General features: G+C 42.8%; 1 protein-coding gene across 1 annotated transcript in view; it reads right to left on the reverse strand.

Moving 5' to 3' along the window:
- The window catches only part of lepr (leptin receptor), a 158,093-nt gene that overhangs the window by 106,307 nt on the left and 27,365 nt on the right, over positions 1-24,421 (reverse strand). Inside the window, exon 3 of the mRNA XM_038793503.1 lies at positions 16,712-17,014. Coding sequence (XP_038649431.1) covers positions 16,712-17,014 — 303 coding nt within the window. The remainder of the gene's footprint in view (positions 1-16,711; positions 17,015-24,421) is intronic.

Consider the following 24,421-nt stretch of genomic DNA (forward strand, 5'->3'; position numbering starts at 1 on the left):
GAGATTAAACACACACTGGGTGACCACTGTGTATCTCTGGTCCGTCCACAAGCAGGACCCAGACCTTCGTGTTACTTGCCATTTCAACTCACCATCCTGCTCTCATGTCCACATGTCCGTCCTTGGCCTGCTGCAATGCTCCAGTGAAGCCCAACGCAAACTGGAGGAACAGTACCTCATCTTCCGATTAGGCACGTTACAGTCTCCCAGACTTAATATTGAGTTCAGTAATTGCGGTGCGATGGCTTGTAACAGCCAGTTGCACATTAGATGGCTCATGCGCAGGTCCCGGTACTTCGGGCTTTTTTTGCCCTTTTTTCGAGGAATTTTTAGCTCTAACCCAACGGCCTGGCAGAACAAGCAGAGTTTGCTCAGGGTATGTCAAGGCCAATGCCGAAGAGAGGTGGAGGATGGAAATCACAAGCACCAAGCCTGACTAAAGAGTCGGCATAGATGGTGGGGAAGTGGCCGCGCCCATCACCCTTTATATGATGGCGAATGAACTGCAGAGGTTCAGTGGGGAGATGGACGAGCAGTTTAAGAGGCAAGCCCAGGAAATGAGGGTGCCTTTTAAAGCTATTTTGGAGGAGGCTTTGGGCCGGATTAGGGAGCAACTTGGCAAGACGGCTAGGTGGTAGGCAAGTAGGCTGAGAAGTTGAAAAGCGTGGGGGAGGTATTGTCTCAGCATAAGGACCAACTTGCATCATTGGAAGACGAAATGGTGCTTGTTAGTGATAGAAACAAGGGTCTTAAAGCAAAACAGGATGACATGGAGAACAGGTCCAGGTGCATGACTGTCGGAGAGAGTCGAGGGCTGAAGGCCAACTGAATACTTCTCTGCGAAGTTTTCTCAGTTGGTGAGCGGTGGTGTTTGCTGCAGAGCTGGACAGGGTGCACCTGGCCTTGAGGCAGAAGCTGAGGCCGAATGAGTGACCACGTGCGATGATCATTCGGTTCCACAGTTTCCAAAGGAAAGAGTGGGTCCTGAAGTGGGCCAACAAATGTCAGAGCATTGACTGGGATGGTAACATGGTAAGCAAATACCAGGAAATTACTAGGACAAGGAAGTAGGCTAGTTAACGGAAGTCAAGTGGGGGGCAGAGCTGCGACTTGTTGGGCCAGTTAGGTTAGGCTCAATTGGTCAAGAGGTTTGGAGCGGGGGGGTAGGGGTGATGGGGTTAGTGGAGGCAGCAGGCTGTCTACCGACTGGGGGTGTAGGGAATGTAGCAGGCTGGCAGGGTGGGGGGAGAACTAACAGTGACTGGGAATGTTTGTTCCACCAGTTGGCTGGGGCAGGTTGCCACCTTGGGTGGGCCTGTGGCCTGGGAATCATCGGTGAAGCTATGGCCTATCGTGGTGGTCATGGTTGACTCAAGGTTGAGGGGTGGTGAGAGACCCCGACAAGGGTGGTCACCTGGAATGTGCAGGGCTTGGGGGTCCAGTCAAAAGAGCATGTGTTTTTGCTCTGGTGGCAGACGAGTTGTTCCTCCTGGAGACTGTAAAGTTCCAGGCGAGCGACTACTTGGAAGAGATGACAGTAAGAAAAACTCAAATGTATTTTACCCATTAAATTACAACTCCTGCTCCCCGAATGATCTTCTGTACCTGGCCCACACTTGGGACCGAGTATTTAATCACCATGAGGTCCCTGTCTTATTGCGCCCCCTCATCCAGGGAGATCACACTCAGGTGAGGTCACAGGCACTCTGAAGTTGCTGACCCCGTGGCATCCGAGCGGGCTATCACACCCCTCCCCAACCCCGTGCCCCTCAAAGTCCGATATGTCTTCCATCTCTACAGCAGGATGGGGGAGATCCTTCGCCCATTTTGGTTGGGCAATGTCTCGGGCACCCACTGTTCTTGGCCCGGCGGTCGCGACGGGACCCGTTTCGACTGCTGATGGCAAAGTTTCCATGTCCGATTCCAGGTCAGATTAGTCAACCTCCTGCATCTCCGAGGTGAGGGGCTCGTCCACCTCACAGGTGGCTGCTCTGGAGGAAAGGTCACCACCGGTCGTGCGGCTTTGATCTGTTCTTGAAGACTGGTAAGGTTCAGCAGCAGAGATTGTCCACGTGGCTGTTCGACTCTTTTCCTTGTACTTGTACCGAGTACGAGACCTGACCTGACCACTTTATTAGTGCTCCTGGGATCCACAATGAACCTTCGGCGAAATTTCAGACGTGGACTGCATCGCCCGCTAAAAATTCCCTGATGGGTCTGGATCGATGTGTATCGGCATGCTCCTACTGGTCACAGACCTTTTCCCCGATGTCTAGCAGGACGAGGCTTACTGACCCATTAACAGTTCCGAGGGTGCCACGCCGGTAGTGGTGTCTGGTGTGGTCCGGTAATAGAAAAGGAACCGGGCCAGATGGATCTCCGGGGAATGGGAGGCCTGTTTCCGCATGCTGAGCTTTAATATCTGCGCTGCCCAATTGGCCAATCTGTTGAATGACGCGCAGTAAGGCGCAGTCCATACGTGGCAGATCCCGTTTTGCTTCAGAAAGTCAGCAAATTCCACACCCATAAAAGCTGTGCCAGTGTCAAGTACCAACACCTAGGGAAGTCTGTGAGCACAAAGGGTTTGTCTAAGCCGCTAACTAGTGGGTTGTGATGTCATCGTGGTCATACGGTGGACGTCCATCCACTTCAAATGGGCATCCACGATAACCACATACATGGCTCCTTGAAAGGGTCCTGCAAAATCCACATGGAGATGTGACCATGGTCGGCCTGGACAATCCCATCCTCATTGCCAGTGTAAAGTTCCAGGTGAGTGACCATGATGACTGTAAGAAAAACTCATGTTTATTTTACCTATTATATTACAACTCCTACTCCCCGAAGCGTCTCCCATGCCCGACCCACACTTGGACCGAGTTATTTATGCCCCAGGAACCAACTGGCTTAAGGATATAGCTCCGGCCACACATCTAGGGAGCTCATACTCAGGTGAAGCCAGACGTACTATGAGGTTGCGGACCCCGTGACCTCTGGTCAGGTTACAACATGCATGAGCAGGATCAGGTGCATCTTTGGGAGGCTTTGGGTAAGGCAAGCTTTTCACTCAGGGTTTGATAGCAGGATCCAAGGGGTGGCAATTCCTGTCAATAAAAGGCGTGGTTTTGCTCAGAGATGGTAGTAGAGTAGAAGGTAATGAGCGGACGGTATGTTATAGTAACGGAGGTATTAGAAGGGAAACAGGTTGTGTTAGTGAATATATAAGCCCCAAAATGGGATGATACAATGTTCATGTTCATGTTGTTGGCAGCGATACCAGATCATGACACCCACCAACTTATTCTGGGTGGGGATATGAACTTCATGCTAGACCTCAGGGTGGACCGTTCTAAGCCAATGTCTTTGGTCCTGGGGTGGGGTATGGCGAGGGAGGAGTTACTTGCATTTATGGAGGAAACTGGAGGGAGGAGGACCTTTGAAGGTTTGGTAATCCAGGGGAGAAAGAGTTTTGGTTTTCTCCTCTGTATATAATGTGTTTTCCAGGATTGACTACTCTGTCGTGAGCCAGGCACTGTTGGCTGGGGTGAAGAAATCTGAGTACTCCGCGGTGGTCATTTCTGACCATGCCCCACATTGGATGTACATGGAATTGGAGATTGGCTGGGGGTGTTGCAAGGAGCGACGGTTAGATATAGGTCTGAAAGCAGACCTGGGGTTTTGTGCAAAGATCTCAAATGATGGGGAGGTCTCACCCTTGATACTATTGGAGGCGCTGAGGATGGTATGGAGAGAATGCAACTCGGCTCCAGGCATATCAACTTATGAAAGGGAGGCTGAGGGTGATTAGAGAGAATTTTAAATGTTTTAAGTCGAGTCAGGGGCTGTAGTCAAATGTTGGGAGCTAGTCAGGTCTGGTTAGGGCTGTAGACGGATTGGATCAGGGCATGAGGGTACAGTTAGGAGCCCAAGGGGGCAGTCAATGTTTGGGGGGCTATGAGGAAGGTCATTGAAAGTAATTGGGGGGGCAATTGCATTGTTACCCTGGAGTTAGACACGGATTCTTCTGTCTAACATTCGCTCAGTAACTATCCAGGTGGGTAAAACTGTCGGAAGTCTGCGACTCAAACTCAGAGTCAGAGACTTTTGCGGAGGATGTCGAGGAGCAGGGAAATTGCCCGTCAGAAGTACAAACTTCCTCGGCAATTCCTAAGGGTCAGCATGTCAGATCTTCCATATGGTTCCAACTTGCAGCTTGAGCATGACGATTGGAAGATCTTGGCCATTATGCTTCAATTAACTCCAAACGCTCCAACACTCTGGAAGGAAACTATTTTGATAAATTCCATTTTCATGGCTCTTTAAAACGCCTGTTCCAACCAGCAAGAAATTAAAGGCTTAGTGCATGGTTTGTCTGTAATGGTGATTCAACAAGAAAAGTCCAAATTATCTGCTACATAAAAGTATAATCATTTGCATTTGTGTTTGAATTCATAATGCTCTGACTAGTGTAGAAAATTCAAACGTATGTTTGAATGTTAGCTCACGTTGTTAGTATGTTACGTATGTTAGCTCACAGGGCTAATCGCTGGCTTTAAAAGCAGACCAAGGCAAGCCAGCAGCACGGTTCGATTCCCGTAACAGCCTCCCCGAACAGGCGCCGGAATGTGGCGACTAGGGGCTTTTCACAGTAACTTCATTTGAAGCCTACTCGTGACAATAAGCGATTTTCATTTCATTTCATTTTGTCAGCTCTGGGCAAACTGATTAATCTCAGTCATTTAATTCCAGCTTCAATTCATGTCAAAGCAAGTCCCCATGAAATAGAAGTATCATGCTTTAAAACAGACTTCATTGAAATGTTTTAATAACGAGCTGTAGCCAAGTAGGGTCTATTTTTAAGTACTTTCTGTCACTACAAGTCACGTACTCGGGGAAAATAAATCACAGAAAATAACTACAGGTCCAGTAATGTGACCCTATCATGCTATCATGGCCAGATCCAGCATTTTAAAGCAAATGTCTTTGTGTTACATACGTGACGCTGCTTTATTTACAAACCAAAAATGGAGAAATCAGAATAATAAAAAAAGTCTTGATTTCTTGTCTGGACACATCACAAATTTTAAATTATGAGTTTAAAGGTAGTAATTTCATCCCAGTTATAATGCTGAATATATCGCTCTCTCATGATACCAACTGAGTTGTTTTATTTGATTGCAATTTCATTTGCAGGTGTTCCACCACTCCTTATGAACAAATAAAAGGTTAATTTTTAAGCCTGTAAGGCTAGCCTTTAAAGGGTTGTCAGCTCCAATCAATTTATATTTTATCTTCAGTTTATGATATAGGTCAGTTAAAATACACACCTGTCAGTTTTGCCTTTACATTGGCACAAAATGTGTCGATTGGACATTGGCTTCAAATAGGTTCCAACTGCACAAGACATTGAGAATGAGGAGGAATACACCCAGGCCGACCAGCCTGAGGATGAGACATTTTTTGATCGCCTGATGGAGGCTGGCAGGGAAATTTCAGCAGTGACACCTTGGAAACCTACGCAGATACAGGTGAAGTCGGATGCTGCACAACAGAATTAATAGATGATTCAATCATAGATGCAGTACATTCTTCAGCTGAGGAGCCCAAGGAGGCTGATGACTCTGAAGAGTCCAACTAATGCCCGCCTGCTCATCCAAGCGGAAAAATATTACGCAATTTTTCCAGAGTTAACATATGACATGTTTCAATGCAAAAGTCGGGCCTTTACCGGGTCTTTTGTAAGGTGTGAGGTATTTTAATATTCGCAAATTGACTCCTATACTGTGTTTTCATTTGGCATTTAAATCTGTTGCTTAGAACATAATCTTTGTTTACATGTTGGAATGAGGCACATTGGGTTTACATGTGAGAATGAGGTCTCTCCTTGGCTATCACAGAGCTCTGCATAACATGAATTTTGTGGGTAGGCCTCCTGGGATTCGACTCATTGGAGTTTTACTGTAACTGAGCAGTGTGAAACAAATTTACACACTTAACTTATGAGATCATTTTTGCAAACAGCAGCCGATCTAATTGACCCATCAAGGGTAAAATTAAACCGAGAAATCTGGAGACAAACAAACAAAAGAAACGGCAGCAGATCAGACAAGTTCATACTCCCAGCTGGTTCACTAATGTCCTTCAGGAAGCAACCTGCTCCCCTTATCCAGCCTGGCCTATTTGTGAGTCGAGTGCCGCCACATGGACTGTAGTGGTTCAAGACGGGTTAACTACTAATTATTAATAAATACCAAGACTACCAGGGACAATCACAACCCAAAAATTATTTTTTTAAATCTACCATTGTCTCAAACAGCTTAAAAGAGGTACAGTGGGGAATGGCCCAGGCAGGAACAACTCTTTAGTAATGCATTGTATACAAGCTGTGTTTCTTTATACCAGAACACACAGAACCAGGATTATATTACATAAAAAGTAACACATTCTCAAAGGAATTTACTGTTATTCAAACCTGGAGGTAGGGTTCAAATCAAAATGCTGAACTTAAATGGATTTATATAGAAATTCGTAGAACATTAAATACTCTGTCAGAGATAAGTGTCAAAGAGGAAAAATGCTAACATAGTTAAATGTTTTCTTAAGATTAAAAATGTACAATATTTGTTGCATAGTGCCCATCGTTAATATTACATAATTATCCATTGTTTTAAACGTATGGTGCAGTCTTACCAACTCGAGATAAACTCGGCTTTTTAACCGTAAAGATTCAAATAAAAATGGACCTTGCAAAATACTAAGTGAAATAGTAAAAGATCATTATTCTAAATTAATCTGCAACAATAGAACTTTGTAGAACTGAAATTCTAACTGATGTCAGGAAGAATTTCTTCAAAGAATTTCAGACAAAGAGTGACTGATGTCTGGAATGGAATGGTTGGTATAGTGGAGGCAGAATTCATCCATGGGTGCCATCTTGCTGCAACCAGAGGTTCCTACAGAAGGATGAACCAGATGGTCGAAATTATCTCCATCATCTGTTTTTCTCTTTATAAATGTATTAATTTAGAAAAGAAAGCTGGTGGCATCGCTGCAGTTAGTTGGCAGAAAAATCAATGGAATCCCACATTTTAATTTCTCCACTGTTGGTGGTCATGCCTGCAGCTGCCAAGGCCATAAACTCTAGAGTTCCCCCTAAAACGTTCCATCTCTCTCTCTCTCTCCTGGAAAGGGCATCTTAAAAACTACTTTATGCACCAATCTTTTCTTAATCTCCTCACATGTTTTTATGGAGCATAATGTTCAATTTCACTTGACATTAAGAGAAGCTTGTGGTCTTTTCCTATCTAGAAAGCGCTATATGAATGCAGGTTGCTGCTGCAATTAACAAAACAAAAATAGCAGTTCTTTGTGACTTGATTTTTTAACTTTAAAAATATTCCAATTTGTGACACTTTGTTTTTAATTACTGGGTATAACCTATTACAACATTGTTATCTCTCGCATTAGATATTTTGAATCGATAGCTGATGTTATTATGGACCTGAAAGTGATGAATTGTGTTTTGGACTGTGTCAAGACATGCTTACCAATGATGTTTTATTATCAGATTACCAGAGTCACATGGGAAATATTATCCTACAAGAGCAGCCAGTCCTTTCCTTAAAATTAAGAATTTGAACACAGATATAGACCCAGAATTTTAAACCAGTGTGAGATCCGGACATGAATTTAGGTGGGCATGAATTTAGGCCTTAACCCACTGTGATGATTCGTCACCACTTCCTGACCCTGAGCAGCTTGGAGAACTGAGATTTTCAGTTGTCAATGACGTAGCCCACTTTGATCTGGACCATGTCTATGGCACTGTGGTGGGCTCAGGTCCTAAAGTCAGGGGAGGAAAATAGATCACATGAGGGGTTTCCCCGACACCTCTCCCAACCACTTCCCACCACTGATCCATAAAGGCTAATGTGCCACAGATCAGGCCGCTTGATGTACTGCAGAGGAGTTGTCTTTTCATGATCACAGCAAGATATCTGCAGCCACTTTTAAATTTTAAAACTGACCTCTTCTTCAGAGCGCTGCTCCATGGAGTCCTCTCTCTGACATCACAATTCTGCAGTTCCCACCTTGTCTGGTGAGGTTGCTGATATGTCAGTACTGGAGGGTCTTCCACTGCCCCCCCCCCTCCCCCAATACCCTCCCCCCCCCAGCCCCCAACCCACTCCCTGCCATTATTAGCCCGGCCCTTTAAAAATTGCAGTGGGTGTATTTGGAATTCACTCTGCAAGGTCGGGACCCAGAACTGAACCAGCAGTCAGGTCCCTGATCCAGAATTGAAAACCCCAGCCATGGAAATCCATTAAGTTTCTCTCTGCCTCAGAATAAGTGGTTTAAAAAAAGCACGTGTGCTGGTGAATTCCATACTTCAAATTACACAGTTCCAAAGAAATGGATCTTTATGATCATTAATCTTTTTAACATTCCCCTAGTTAATAATTTTCCAAATGACTCCACTGATCTGAACTCTGTTCTGGGAAGAATTTTATAACTGACTTTATGCAATGCAGTCCCTGCAATTTCCTGTACTTGTTTGAATTAACAGCCCAGGGACTAAACAAATAGAACTAAATTCCTAACTTTCAAAATGGATAATTCCATTCTTCATGCTCTGGATGGCGCTAGAGCTGGAGATTGAAATTTGTTAACGGTGCTGCTTTCAACTGTCAAACCCATTTCAAACAAACAATCATATGTTGCAACAGTGCCATCTATAGCTAAGTTGTATAACAATTTCAAACACATTTCTCTTGTTAGTATTCATAGAATTGCAACATTCACATAGTTGTGGGCAGCTTTCTCAAAGATCAATGTCGAGTAATAGAGTCATAGAGGTCTACAGCACAGAAAGGCCCTTCGGCCCAACGGGTCTGCGCTGGTCAAAAACAACCCATTTTCCAGCTCTTGGACCATAGCCTTGTATGCCTTGGCATTCCAAGTGCACATCTAAATACTTATTAAATGCTAGGAGGGTCCCTGCCTGCACCACCCTTTTAGGCATTGAGGTCCAAACTTCCACCACCCTCTGGGTGAAAAAGCTTTGCCTCACATCCCTGCTAAACCTCCTACCCCTTACCGTTTTGCCATTGACCCCAGTAACTGGTTCACAATTTAATTCGGCAGAATCAACATGATTTAATGAAAAGAAGTTTGCGTTTGACAAATCTATCCAGAGTTCTTTTTTTAAGGGTGCAACTAGCACGGTAGAGACGAGAAATCAGTGGATGTGGTATATTTGTATTTTCAAAAGGCATGCAAAAAGGTGTAACCAAGATTAAGGCTCACAGGATTGCGGCCAATACATCATTGATTAACAGACAGGAAACATTTGGAATAAGAGTACCATTTTCGGGAGAGCAGGGCGTAACGAGAGCAGTGCTGTAAGCGTAAGTGTTTGGATTTCGGCTATTTACAGTCTATGTCAATGGTTAGAAGGGGGTGGGGGGATCTGAGTGTAATATACCCAACTTTGCTGATGATACAGAGCTAAATAGGAAAGTAAGCTGAAAGGAAGATGCAAAGATTTTCCAAAGGAATATCGACCAGGTAAGCTTTTAATAACCAGCACAGAAAGACAGCCCCAGAAAGGAAAGCGTTCATTAGCAGAGGGGTTGAATTTAAGAGCCGTGAGGTGATGATGCAGCTGTACAAAACCTTGGTCAGGCCACATTTGGAGTACTGTGTGCAGTTCTGGTCACCTCATTTTAGGAAGGATGTGGAAGCTTTGGAAAAGGTGCAAAGGAGATTTACCAGGATGTTGCCTGGAATGGAGAGTAGGTCATACGAGGAAAGGTTGAGGGTGCTAGGCCTTTTCTCATTAGAACGGAGAAGGATGAGGGGCGACTTGATAGAGGTTTATAAGATGATCAGGGGAATAGATAGAGTAGACAGTCAGAGACTTTTTCCCCGGGTGGAACACACCATTACAAGGGGACATAAATTTAAGATAAATGGTGGAAGATATAGAGGGGATGTCAGAGGTAGGTTCTTTACCCAGAGAGTAGTGGGGGCATGGAATGCACTGCCTGTGGTAGTAGTTTAGTCGGAAAAGTTAGGGACCTTCAAGCGGCTATTGGATAGGTACTTGGATTAGGGTAGAATAAGGGAGTGTAGGTTAATTTCTTAAGGGCAGCACGGTAGCATTGTGGATAGCACAATTGCTTCACAGCTCCAGGGTCCCAAGTTCGATTTCGACTTGGGTCACTGTCTGTGTGGACTCTGCACATCCTCCCCGTGACTGCGTGGGTTTCCTCCGGGTACTCCGGTTTCCTCCCACAGTCCAAAGATGTGCAGGTTGGGTGGATTGGCCATGAAAAATTGTCCAAAATTCTATGATTAACCTAGGACAAAAGTTTGGCGCAACATCGTGGGCCGAAGGGCCTGTTCTGTGCTGTATTTCTCTATATCTTGTAGGTGCAGGAGGAATTAGGATGGCAATTATATGCTAGCCTTTATTGCAAGGAAGTTGTAGTATAAGTGTAGGGAAGTTTTGCTGCCATTGTGTCATGCTTTGGTGAGGTCACAACTGGAGTATCAAGTACAGTTTAGTCTACTCCCTCAGGCAAGGATATACTTGCTCAGGAGGGATGTAACAAAGGTTAACTAGGTTGATTCCTCAGATGAGAGGTCTGTCCTATGAGGATGGATTGAGTAAAATGAGCCTATACCTTCTGGAAATTAGTATCAATCTTCCATTTTGGACTGAGATGATGAGAAATGTCTTCACTCGGAGGGGTGCAAATATTTGAAATTCCTTCCGCAGAAGGCTGTGGATATTCAGTTGATTGGTATATTTCGGCTTAGATTAGTAGATTTTTGGAGGCAAAAAGGGAATCTAGGGATAGGACAGGAAAGTGGGGTTGAAAAATAAGTTCCATAATGATCTTAATGACAATGGACCAGGCCTGAGGAGTTCTGTGGAGCTTTTCTGGCCTTTTTACCCTGTTTCCCATGTTTTTCCATTAACTCACTTGCCACAAAAGGGTTTTTGGGTGTACTGAGTTCATGACAGGTTTTATAGATAAATGCAAGTGCACTATTTCAAAGTGAATATGGTAGTAGCATGAATTGCTACCTCAACAGTAGAAGTCTCAAAAATTAAAATAATTATTTCTGGGTTGTATTTTCCTTTTTTCATGCCCCTCCCACCCCATTAAAAAAAATGCTGGTCAATATAGGGCCTATAAAATGAGAAATTTAATTTTTATTGATTCAGTAACCATTTTGTTTTAATTTGTTATTAATAACTATGATTGCATTTTTGTAGAGATGCAATATTTGGGTTTTCCTATAATTTAGAGTACCCAATTAGTTTTTTCCCAATTAAGGGGTACTTTAGTGTGGCCAATCCACCGAACCTGCACATCTTTGAGTTGTAGGGGTGAAACCCACGCAGACACGGGGAGAATGTACAAACTCCACACCGACAGTGACCCAGAGCCGGGATCGAACCTGGGACCTCGGCACCATGAGGCAGCAGTGCTAACCACTGCGCCACTGTGCCGCCCTCGAGGTACAATACTTGTGACTTTTGTCTCAAGTCATATAATAGTTTTGCAACTGCATTGAACAATTTACAGTCTAAATTTAGTTTCACTTAATTCACTAGAGAAACAAAATCAATACTATTGATGAATAAAATACAGGCTGGAATTCTCCCTTCGAGGTAGCGAGCAATTGGCCGCCAATGGAAACTTCCAGTCTCGCCGAAGTCAACAGCAATTTGCGTGGCTCGCCGGCCCCACAGCCATTGTACCCGCCAGAGGATTCAACTTCAGCTGAACCCACCAATGGGAAGGGCTGGAAACTTCCGGCTGGAGTTTCTGTAATGTAATTTCTATAATAGGAAAATGACACAGGAAGTCTATTTGGATGGAAATGTTTCCTTCACGTTAAGAGTCCATCTTGCCAAATGGGTGTTCCTTGCCTTTGAAGATTTTAAATATTACAAACATTTGAATTCAGTTCTGGTAACACCAATCAGCAAATGGCACAGAGCTTGGACAACAATAGTGTGAAAAATAACGCCCAACTGTTTTCAAGTAAGTAAAGCTATTTTTCCAAACATCTTGCTGATCAGTCTAGTATCTTCAAGTATTCTTAGACAGCTCAGCATGCCTCTTTTATGTTTAGCTCCACCATTATTTTGCATTAACTATCTTGATTTTATTCACAGAAGATAAGTAAGATGGTGACATCTGAATTAGCATGCATTTCTAGAGTTTCAGCAATCATAGTCTGGTTCCCATTGCTTTTGTTCATTCTGCAGATTGTACAAAACCAGTTATATAACAGAGAGAGATTTTTGTACAACTAATGTAAAAGAGATTTCGCAACCAAGGTCCTTCTCGGGAAAGTTGATTTTTGGGCATCAGTTTGTTTATGCTAATATCAAACCAAGCACAGTTCAAGTGAACAAACGTGCAACATCAATTTCTGTTTCTTCCTTTTAATGTGAGTCATCATTCCAGAAAGGGACAATTATTTTAATGTTCCAGCATTAATTTTGGATAATTCACTAAAAGCTAGTGGACAGGTACAAAGTTATTTAAAAGGTTGGTGGGATATTTGCCTGTATCTCAAGAGGGCTACAATATGAAAAGATGGAAAGTATCTTACAGTTGTCGAGAGCTTTGGTTAGAACAAAGAACAGTAGAGGACAGGAACAGGCCCTTCAGCCCTCCAAGCTGATGCCAATCACGTGTCCGATCTGGACCAACTGCCTGTATCCTTCCATACCCCATCGTTCATGTGTCTACCTAGATAAGTCTTAAAGGTCGCTAACGTATCTGCCTCAACCACCTCACTTGGCAGTGCATTCCAGGCCACCACCACCCACTGTGTAAAATACTTGCCCCGAACATCTCTACTGAACCGATACCCCCATCACCTTAAACTTGTGCCCCTATCTACACCCTTCATAATTTTATAAACTTCTATCAGGTCGCCTCACAGTCTGCGTCTCTCTAGGGAGAGCAATTCCAGTTTATTCAATCTCTCATCATAGTTAATACCCTCCAGACCAGGCAACACGCTGGTAAACCTTTTCTGTACTCTCTCCAAAGCCTCCACGTCCTTCTGGTGGTGTGGTGACCATAATTGGACACAGTATTCCAAATGTGGCCTAACCAACATTCCATATAACTGTAACATAATTTGCGAACTTTTATACTTGATGCCCCGTCCGATAAAGGCAAGCATGCCATATGCTTTCTTTACTACCATTTCCACCTGTGCTGCCACTTTTAAGGATCTGTGGACCTTGCACCCTCAGATCTCTCGGTGTCTATGCTCCTGCCATTTCTTTTATAACTCCCACCTGAATTGGATCTATCAAAATGCATCACTTCCCATTTGTCTGGGTCAAATTCCATCTGCCATTTCGCCGCCCAATTTTGCAGCCCATCTATATCCTGCTGTATTCTCCGACAATCTTCATCACTATCCGCAACTCCAGCAATCTTAGTATCATCCGCAAACTTAATAATCAGACCAGCTACATTTTCTTCCAAGTCATTTATATATATTACAAATTGCAGAGGTCCCAGTACTGATCCCTCTGGAACACCACTAGTTACAGCCCTCCATTTGGAGAAACACCCTTCCACTGCTACCCTCTGTCTTCTATAGCCAAGCCAGTTCTGAATCCATCCAGCTAGTTCATCCCTGACCCCGTGTGATTTAATCTTTTGCACCAGCCTGTCATGAGGAAGCATGTCAAATACTTCACTAAAGTCCATGTAGATAACATCCACAGTCCTTCCCTCGTCAACCATTTTGGTCACCTCCTCAAAAAACTCAATTAAATTAGTGAGGCATGATCTCCCTCGTACAAAACCATGTTGTCTGTCCCTAATAAGAGCATTCACTTCCAAATGTGCATAGATCCAATCCTAGGGAATCCAACATTTTCACTATCACTGACGTCAAACTCAAGGCTTATAATAATCCGGGTTATCCTTGCTACCCTTATTAAATAACGGGACAGCATTGGCTATCCTCCAATCCTCTGTGGCCAATGAGGAAACAAAAATTTCTGTTAGGAGGCCCAGCGATTGCAGTTCCTGTCTCCCCCAGTAATCTGTGATGGATGCCACCTGGCCCTGGGGATTTGTCTACCTCAATGTTTTTTAACACACCTAACACTTCCTCCTTCATAATAATGACTTGTTCTAAAGTGTTTACATATCCCTCTGTGACACTGCCAATCAATGTGTCCTTCTCATTTGTGAATACCGATGCTAAGAACTCATTGAGGATCTCACCTACTTCCTCTGGTTCTACATAATTTCCCCCCTTTGTTCTTGAGTGGACCAACTCTTTCTCTAGCTACCCTCTTGTTCCTAATATATGTATAAGATGCCTTGGGAGTCTCCTTAATCCTGTCTGCCAAGGAAATTTTGTGACCCATTTTGTCCTCCTAACTCCCTGTTTGTGCTCTTTTCTACTTTCCCTGTATTCTTCAAGTGCTTCATCTGCTTTTAGTTGCCTAGATCTCATGTATGCATCCTTTTTCTTTTTGACAAGACTCGCAATTTCCCTGGTCATACACGGTTCCTGAATCCTGCCTTTCCTGACTTTCCTGTGTTAGACAGAATTTAGCACACTGGGTTCAGTTCTGGGAACCTCAGGAAGTATCTATTATATACTATATATATTAATATGCAGGTTAGCCACAATCAAATTGAATGATTAAAAATGGAGCTGATTGCTGTGCATGTTCCCATGGTGGTTGAGTCTCTGCAGTTGTTACAAATTTAGTCTGTTTCCAAACAGGATAATCACACAATAAAACATACAAATCAAAACTCCTTTAGCTTTAATTTTCTCCACAACCAAATGATGAGGAAGTTAGTATGCACAGTCTTCAATTTACGCCCCACAAATACAAGTGATTAAACCTCCACCTCAGTGTGCACACATGCCTCATCGCAGGATTTTCTTCACCATGAATGTTCATTTAGTGAAAATGTCCATCACACAAGATATACAAAATGAACAAACTTACCACTTTGCTGTCAGTTTCACAATTTAGCAATTTCCCAACAACACACTTAAAACAGATGTGTATCAAATCTAATGCCAAAAGGGGAATGTTGCAATATGTTTTAAAATTTAGAAATCTAGATTAAATACCCAAGGACCACAATGCAGGACTTGAGAATTGAAGTGAACTCAAGAGAAATTGTGGTAAATAAAGAAATGGTGACACCAACCTTATAGAATGAACCAGGCAATGCAGGTGGTCATCAGCAATTCAAAAGACTTGTGGGTAATTCACATTGCCAAACTGAATTGCTGGGAGCTATATCGGACTAGGAAGGTTTTCTTTGGGGATAGTGTAGGAATGATTTTGAGCAGGTCCGCTAATGCCCCATAGGGTATATTTTGTGTAGCATAACCAGATTTATTTCCATAATTTGGAAGATTTAAGGACTTTAAAGGCAAGAGAAAACAGTGTCCAAAACAGGACACTCTCAATAATGTGTGGCAATTTGTAAGCAGACAATGGCCACATTTTCCAGATACACAACAGCCTCCTTAGCATTCATTGTGAAAGACAGGAAACACACCCATCATGAGCCAGAAGTGCAAAGTTTGCTTTGCTAATGTAAATAGTGTGCGCATTGCCAGCTTGATGCCCTCAATACAAGACTGGTTTCCCGTAAGGCACCAGCTGCACTCAGCGAATCTAAGTCTGCATGTGCTCTTCGAGGAGATCCTTGAAAGAATCTTTGTATACTACAAACGACATTGTAAGCTTTTAAAATATACTGCCTGAATATGGGGCCAAAACCAACTTAAACGAACATGGGCTACTGACAGACACAGATTTCAACGCTCTCAACCATCACTGATCACCACGGAAGCCAACACCAGCAGCTCGATGGACTTGGATTTCCCAATACTCAACCGTTGCCATTGTTCCCCATGGACATAATACGATCCAGGTAGCCTCTGATTCACCTGATTATTGTACCCTCCACATACCTCACACCTCACTCCCATCCCGCACCTAATAAAAAAACTGATCACCTAATTACCCCGTTCCCTATGACCCGACACCCAATTAGATCTGGTCACCCAATCATTTTGCTAAGTATTTGCCTTGTCTCCTTGTCTCCAGTAACTGGGAAATCTAATGTAAATGTACTGTTCAATCCAAATCTGTGCTTCTTCATGGCAGTTTTATATTTTGGGTTTATAGCCCTCAAGATTGAGTTAGAGAGTATTAATTTATATGGGACATTTACAGCCAATAGAAATTAGAAACCTTAATCTCAGTCACTGTTATCTAGGTTCACTTCCAAGCAGTGAAAGAAAAAGGTGTACTATCTAATTACGCCATTCATCTCTCCAACAGGGTGTAATTTCGTTGAAAACCATTTTTTTCTATTTTGTATTGAACAATATAATAGATTCTCATTTCTATTTCAATAGGTTTGGAATGGAACTTGCTAGTCCTTTTATAAAATCTGGTATCAGGACAATTACAATTAGAATCCATGGTTAATACACATCTGTTGCCATTACTTGCACTTAGATTGAATCATCAGTGACGTTTGTACATTTAATATTAAAGGCAATCATTTATCCAACCTGTACTTTTCAATGTGCTTCACTCGCAAGTTAAGTTTAAAAAAATATATTTTAAAAATGATAATGCATGCCAAGAATGCTAGATTCTTACTTTGTTCTGTATTGAAATATGCAGGGCACTGCATATCTGCTTCTTTCCATAGGCAACAACTGAAGCCATCTTGGCTGTGCAATCCTTTCGGGCTGGTACTATTTGCACGCAGTGTGTTTGCATTTCTCACATGCTCGTGAAGCGAAGAGTGGCGACTATTTGAATTCCTATTTGGCTGTAGCTGCCAGCTTCTGCCTTTTATGACAGCTGCTTGCTTGTGCTGTGCGCATAACATTGTAAAATTCCATGGAGGAATCTCAAAGGTTGTTACTGGGTCATATCCAAAAATTGAAACAGAAACTCCTGCAAGTAAAGAAAAGAAAAGTCAGGGGAAAGGGGTTTTAATTACCAACTGTGCTTCAAACAAGATACATTTCAAAATATAAAACAAGTCTCTTGCTTCTTTAACGATTTTATTAATGCTATTATTTCAAAGAAATAACAGAGATTTTTAAAAAATAGACCTGTTATGTTATATACATGTACTTCCGAAAGCATTGGAACCTTCTTCCTGCCATCTTGCCTGATCTCTGATCTATGCTGCATTAACTGTTTGAAGGCAAACCTATAGTTGGGGTGCTACGTTTGAGTGCAATAATCCAGGTCATAAAGGAGAGAAGGCAGCTGGGGCTCCTACACCTGAAGACATTTAGCTCCTGGTTAAAAGTGTCCATGTGTGGGTGAAGGCAGAATCAAGCTCAGCTGTGTTGTCCTTTACTGCCAAACAACCTGTGAATTTACACATGAAGAATCTTGAGTGAACTAATGTGAAGACTGCAAGTGTGGCCTCAGGACTCGGCATGAATCACTGCCTTCAGGAAAAGAGGAGGAAAACGTGAATTAGTATTGTGAGGAATAAAGTAATTCTAATGGATGTAGACCTCGTGGTCACGTGATGATGTGGCTACAAAAAAGATCACACGTCGGGAGCATGGGAGTTATCCCCGGATGAACGGGCAGAGTACAAGCATGAACTAGCTGCTGAGCTGGTGAATAAACTATTCTTTGTTATAAGTCCTTGTTGTCTGCGATTCGGGAGCCCAACCTATTTACAATAGGAGTTTAGCTTCTCAGCTGCAGCATGATTCGAACTGTTCGTAAACAATCAAATAATTTTTGGAAAGCATTAGTGTGCATTATATAACCTATTATTATAAACACATGTATGTGAGTCTACTCTGAAAGCACAACTATGACCCCACAGTGCCATCAGAGCAGTTGTGAACATAGAACAGTACAGCACAGAACAGGCCCTTCGGCCCTCGATGTTGAGCCGAGCATTGTCCGAAACCAAGATCAAGCTATCCCACTCCCTGTCATTCTGGTGTGCTCCATGTGCCTATCCAATAACCACTTGAAAGTTCCTAAAGTGTCCGACTCCACTATCACAGCAGGCAGTCCATTCCACACCCTAACCACTCTCTGAGTAAAGAACCTACCTCGGACATCCCTCTTATATCTTCCACCCTGAATCTTATAGTTATGCCCCCTTGTAACAGCTACATCCACCCGAGGAAATAGTCTCTGAACGTCCACTCTATCTATCCTCCTCATCATCTTATAAACCTCTATTAAGTCGCTTCTCATCCTCCTCCAAAGAGAAAAGCCCTAGCTCCCTTAACCTTTCCTCAGAAGACCTATCCTACAAACCAGGCAGCATCCTGGTAAATCTCCTTTGCACCCTTTCCAATGCTTCCACATCCTTCCTATAATGAGGTGACCAGAACTGCACACAATACTCCAAATGTGGTCTCACCAGGGTCATATATAGTTGCAGCATAACCCTGCGGCTCTTAAACTCAAGCCCCCTGTTAATAAACGCTAACACACTATAAGCATTTTTCACGGCTCTATCCACTTGAGTGGCAACCTTCATAGATCTGTGGACATGAACCCCAAGATCTCTCTGTGGCTGCAGAACTCTGGGGAAAAAAGGAATCATAAAAGACACAAGCCACTAAAAAGCAGGAACATTGAGGAAATGGCAAATACAAACTCATGAATTGGAAGGCATCAGATTTGTGTCTGAATTATTTTGGCAAAGTTTGGAACTGTGCTTCCTTGATCAAGGAATGAGTGAACCAGAGAAGTGGAATGTAAAGATCAAAATCACATTGGGCAATGAAGAATTGTACTGGATCAACCTGTCAGGATTGATGGCTGAGGATGAGCAGGACCCTAGCATGGTACGCAAACTCCTGGAAGATCAACTCAAAGTGTAAGGTTAATTTCCAGATCCATAGGATAGAGCTGATGGAACACTGGCAAGGTGAATCCATCGACCAGTGTGGGGCAAAGTGTCCAAATAAAGCCCAGGTGTGTGACGTTTTAGATATTGAATCATCAGAATGGATTTTGACCCCAAAACAGGTTTTTCAAAAAGATGTTGTAGGGAAGAAAGGGTGCAGCATCAATGTATTACTTAACCGTGGAAGGAAATTTGAAGCCACTGTCGCTGGGCACCAACAATTAAAATCATTGGGGGGTGGCTTTGACAACTGGTATGGTTACCAAGGTTCAGAAGCATACCAGCCAAACCTTGTGGTAAACGTTGCCTAACTCAGCTAATTTCACAACTATCCAGTGTACCAGGACCTGTGTAAAGATTATGGCATGTGTGGACATTGGACAAGGCAATGCAGGAGGGCAAGGGCAGAATATGCATCTAAAAATGATTATATGCGACGCATAGAGGAAAACATTGTAAGGCAGACTGAAAAGTATGCCGCTACACTGCAGACTCCCAAGAAGATACTTCAGGTTAGCAAGGAAACAAAACATGAAGAGAACCTGAACAAGACCATGGTCAGGTGCCAGTTGAACAAGTGTTCCATATTGTCAATGTCGATCAACATGTTGATGCTATTACACAAACTGTGGCATTAACCATGATTGGGAATGCATGGCCGCAAATCAGTGGTAGGCATTCACTCAAGGTGGAACTCGTCATAGGAACATGTGTCAATACCTCTCTCCTTAAATTGAGCGTCATGTATTTAGAGAAATGGGGATCTATCATACAATCCACTATGGCTAGGCTGACTGCCTACAATGGCTCACCAATCAAGTAAGAAGTCTTACAACACCAGGTTAAAGTCCAACAGGTTTGTTTCAAACACGAGCTTTCGGAGCACGGCTCCTTCTTCAGGTGAATGGAAAGGCTTGTTCCAGAAATGTTTATATAGACACAGTCAGAGATGCCCCGGAATGCGAGCACCTGCAGGCAATCAAATCATCAAAGATGCAGAGAGAGAGGTAACTCCAGGTTAAAGAGGTGTGAATTGTCCCAAGCCAGTTCAGTCGGTAGGCCTCTGCAAGTCCAGGCTTGTTGGTGGGGGCCGAATGTAATGCGACATGAATCCCAGATCCCGGTTGAGTCCGCATTCATGCGTGCGGAACTTAGCTATAAGTTTTTGCTCAGCAATTTTGCGTTGTCGCGTCTCCTGAAGGCCTCCTTGTAGAATGCTGACCCGGAGATCAGAGGCTGAATGTCCTTGACTGCTGAAGTGTTCCCCAACTGGAAGGGAACAGTCCTGCCTGTTGATAGTCGCACGATGCCCGTTTATTCGTTGTCGCAGTGTCTGCATGGTCTCGCCAATGTACCACGCTTCGGGACATCCTTTCCTGCAGCGTATGAGGTAGACTACATTGGTCGAGTCGCACGAGTATGCGCCGCGTACCTGGTGGGTGGTGTTTCCACGTGTAATGGTGGTGTCCATGTCGATGATCTGGCATGTCTTGCAGAGATTACCCTGTCACCAATCAAGTACATTGGAAAGATAACCTTGCAGTGCAGCTATGGGAAATTGGAATGGATACCACAAATTATTTATATTCTCAATACATTTGGCCAAAATATAACAGGACTTCTAGTATACTGAGATTTGTGGTTCATCACAACATCAATCCACCTAACCTGCACATCTTTGGACTGTGGGAGGAAACCTGAGCACCTGGAGGAAACCCACGCAGACACGGGGAGAACGTGCAGACTCCGCACAGTCAGTAATCCAAGCCGGGAATTGAACCAGGGATCCTGGAGCTGTGAAACAACAGTGCTAATCACTGTGCTACCATGCCGATCACTTGATGATGATCACTTAAAAAAACAACAATCTCAGAATTTACTCAGACCAGAGATGGCTGAACTCAATGACCTTGGATGACCTCAAGCAATGTCCCCAAAATAATCCAACCATTGAAGAGCTGAACCCTAAGTTTACTTGTGCTTACTTTGAACCACAATATCATTGCTTATTGCAAAAATGTTTCTGATTAATGACTTGTGTTATTAACTTTGGAAAAGAAGGAAGGTGTTATGGCATCACTGTAAGAGACTATTGATGGGATTTACTGACCAACCCGGCGCATGTCTTTTGTGATGGTGGCAGCCCATCAGTGGGATTTTCTGGTCCCGCCATTATCAATGGGAAAATCAGTAATTCTGCCCTATAAATGGAGAATCATAAGGATGCGTTATCATACCTCACATGACCCAAGAAGTTTGGATGTAGGCCAACAGAGTAAGATGTGTGTATATTTGCTTCTTTACTTGTGATGTGTATATATGTTCCAGTTGCAATAAAGAACACACATATCCATTGTACATTGTTCGTATTCCTGTGATTCCTACATCAGTCACAGACCAAAGGAGCAAATAACATCATCGAGTATTCATTCAATTGTGGTCAGCACGCTCAGGATTAGATAATGGCTGATCCAAACTTTAACTCCATCTACCTCCTTTGGTTTCTAAACAGTAATACCCATTTCTAACAAAACTCCATCACTCCCTGTTTAGTATTTCAATTGGCCTAGCCTGAACAGTGTCTTGGGCGAGCGTTCCAGATTGCCAGTACCTTATGTTGTGGTCTTGGAGAAGGTGCAGTGCAGATTCACCAGAATGATTTTGGGGATAAAGGTTTAAATTATGAGGACAGGTTGCATACATTAGGCTTGTGTACCCTTGGAGGCATAATCTAATTGAGGTGTTTAAGGTGATAAAGATTAACGGAAAGCAAAGAGAGAATTTATTTCCTCTGGTCGGAGAGTCCAGAAGTAGGGGGCATAATTAAGGGGGGGGGGGGGGGGGGGGGGAATTTGGAATTCTCTCCCAAAAAATCTCTTGAGGCTAGTTCAACTGAAAAAAGTTGAAGAACTAAGATTGATAGTTTTTTGTGAGGTAAACTATTAATGTTATGAATCCAAGGTGGGTAGATAGGAACAAAAGACACCCATTCAGCCATTCGAGCATGCTAACATTGAATAATGTCATGGCTGATCTTAATGTGGTTTCAACTCCATCTTCCTGCCCAGGCCAGGTGACTCTAGACTTCCTTGTCCAACAAAAATCTATCAAACTCAGCTTTAAATAAATTCAATAACCAAGCCTCCTCTGCTTCTGGGGAAGAGAATTCCACACACTAACTTCCCTCTGAGAGAAAGAATTTCTCCTCATTTGTCATAAAATGGAGATCTCTTATTCTTAAACTGTGTCCCCTAGTTTTGAATAACCACACAAAAGGAAACATCCTCCCAAACACCACCCTATCGAGACCCCTCAGAATCCTGTATGTTTCAATAAGATCACCCCTCAGTCTTCTAAACTCCAAGATACAGGACCAATCTATTCAATCTTTCTTCCATAAAATAAGTCCTTCATCATGGAGTTACTGTAAAGATAATCTATTATCTAATTGATAGTTGAACAGGCGGCTTAATAATCAGAATGGTCTACTTCTCTTATATTTAAATTTAAAACTATTAAAGTCTATCAGGACTAAAATAACCACCTTAGAATGCATTTCTTACATGATGGATAAAAAGGAGGAGGTTTGGATGAAGTAAACTTTAATTTGCTTCGTAGAATGACATTGCCCGTGGACAATGAAAATCTCAATTCATCCCTACCCAAACTTCATCTAGCACTAAAATAATGGGAGGGGCCTCAATGCTTAAAAAGTCTACAATCATCTGAAGTCACAGGTGGCAGTCAATGGTTAAAGAAGGGGCAACAATTCCCAGGGGGTTTTCCCAAGCAGTCACTCATCTCAAAGTCACAGGAAGCCCTTAAGAAACAGCATAAGTTGCCAGTTATGCTCTTTCCTCAAGCTGAAGCTGCCAGGAGATTGATGAAAATTCTACTGTTGATTGTGTGAGCTTTCGTAGAAAATGCTGATGATTATCTGTTTGCATTACTTTTCCAGTAAAATATTCTGCTGGAATATTCACAATGCATGGACTCAATTAACTAAAGTGAACAGTGACATTAAAACTGGGAAATATAAAGCATATGTTGTCGAGCATAGAAATATTTGCATTGGGATAACTTGCTTCTTTCAGACAAATGGATCATGCTGTTATTCAAATGAAGGAAGCAGAACATTTTTTCTCTGTAATCACAGACCTTTAGTCGAAGAAACCAACAATTTAAACGTCATTGTGATATTATTGAAAGATTCAACTGAATTTGCTGAATGTTTCATTTTCCTAAGAAAATTAACCCAATTTGCTTATCAATGATCCAGAGTTTCATTGGCTGGAGGCAGACTAAGCACAACTAAGGGCAACGTGGTAGCACAGTGGTTAGAACTGCTGCTTCACAGCTCCTGGATCCCAGGTCCGAATCCCGGCTTGGGTCACTATCTGTGCGGAGACTGCACGTTCTCCCTGTCTCTGCGTGGGTTTCCACCAGGTGCTCCAGTTTCCTCCCACAAGTCCCAAAAGACGTGCTGATAGATAATTTTGGCATTCTGAATTCTCCCTCTGTGTACCCGAATAGGTGCCGGAATGTGGCGACTAGGGGCTTTTCGCAGTAACTTCATTGCAGTGTTAATCTAAGCCTACTTGTGACATTAATAAAGATGATTATTATTATTTGTGCCATACAAGTATAAACAATGACTATCACAAACAAGATCCCCCTGCCCTTGATATTCGATGATATTGTAATTGGTGAATTTTGTAAGTAGAGAGAGAGTGAAAGTGAATATGAAAGAAAAAAGTTAGGGAAATAAAGGTAGTTTTAAGGGTTTTATATTTGTGTTGTAAATATTGGAAATAAGGTATAGTTTTAAGAGGGTTTAACTTATTGCACTGATTGCGAAGCAATTGGGGCCTTGTAAGGTAGAGTAGTTTTTTAGTTTTAGTTCAGCTATTTGGATTGCAGTTGGAGATAGATAGTGAGTTAGAACTCAGCTCTCGCAGATCTGCCAGAAGCAATTGGTTTTAGAAGGCTAAACAGGGAACATCTCTCTCAGCCTTGCTAGAAGAAAAGCCACACTATAGATGTAATGGTTAGGAAAACAGATGTTTGAAAACTAAAGTCCAGCTAGCTAAGGAAACTGAAGAAATTAAGAGAAGTTTCCATCAAGCTTGGAGTTAATGGAACAGAGGAAACTGGGAGCCAGAACAGACTACTGTTCAGTAACGTCACAGAGTTGAAAAGGCATTGGGTCATGAGAGACCAGCAAGTTACCTGCAGTAGTGCTAAGGTCTGTGAGAAATTACTACAGTTTGGGAGACATTATTTGAAATTTGTGGTCGGGCCTTGGAGTTTGCGTAAAAGCCTGAAGGCAGAGGTGTAAAACCTGAAAGAAAAACCTTTATGAAAGCAGTGGAGGAAAAGCATAATTTAAAAGAAGATTTTAAAATGTGACTTTTGAAAGCAGAATTTGAAATCACTTGTGCGGAAGCTGGAGTCCAATGAAC

Source organism: Scyliorhinus canicula, chromosome 4 (genome assembly GCF_902713615.1).
Source record: "Scyliorhinus canicula chromosome 4, sScyCan1.1, whole genome shotgun sequence".
NCBI classification, from domain to species: Eukaryota; Metazoa; Chordata; class Chondrichthyes; order Carcharhiniformes; family Scyliorhinidae; genus Scyliorhinus; species Scyliorhinus canicula.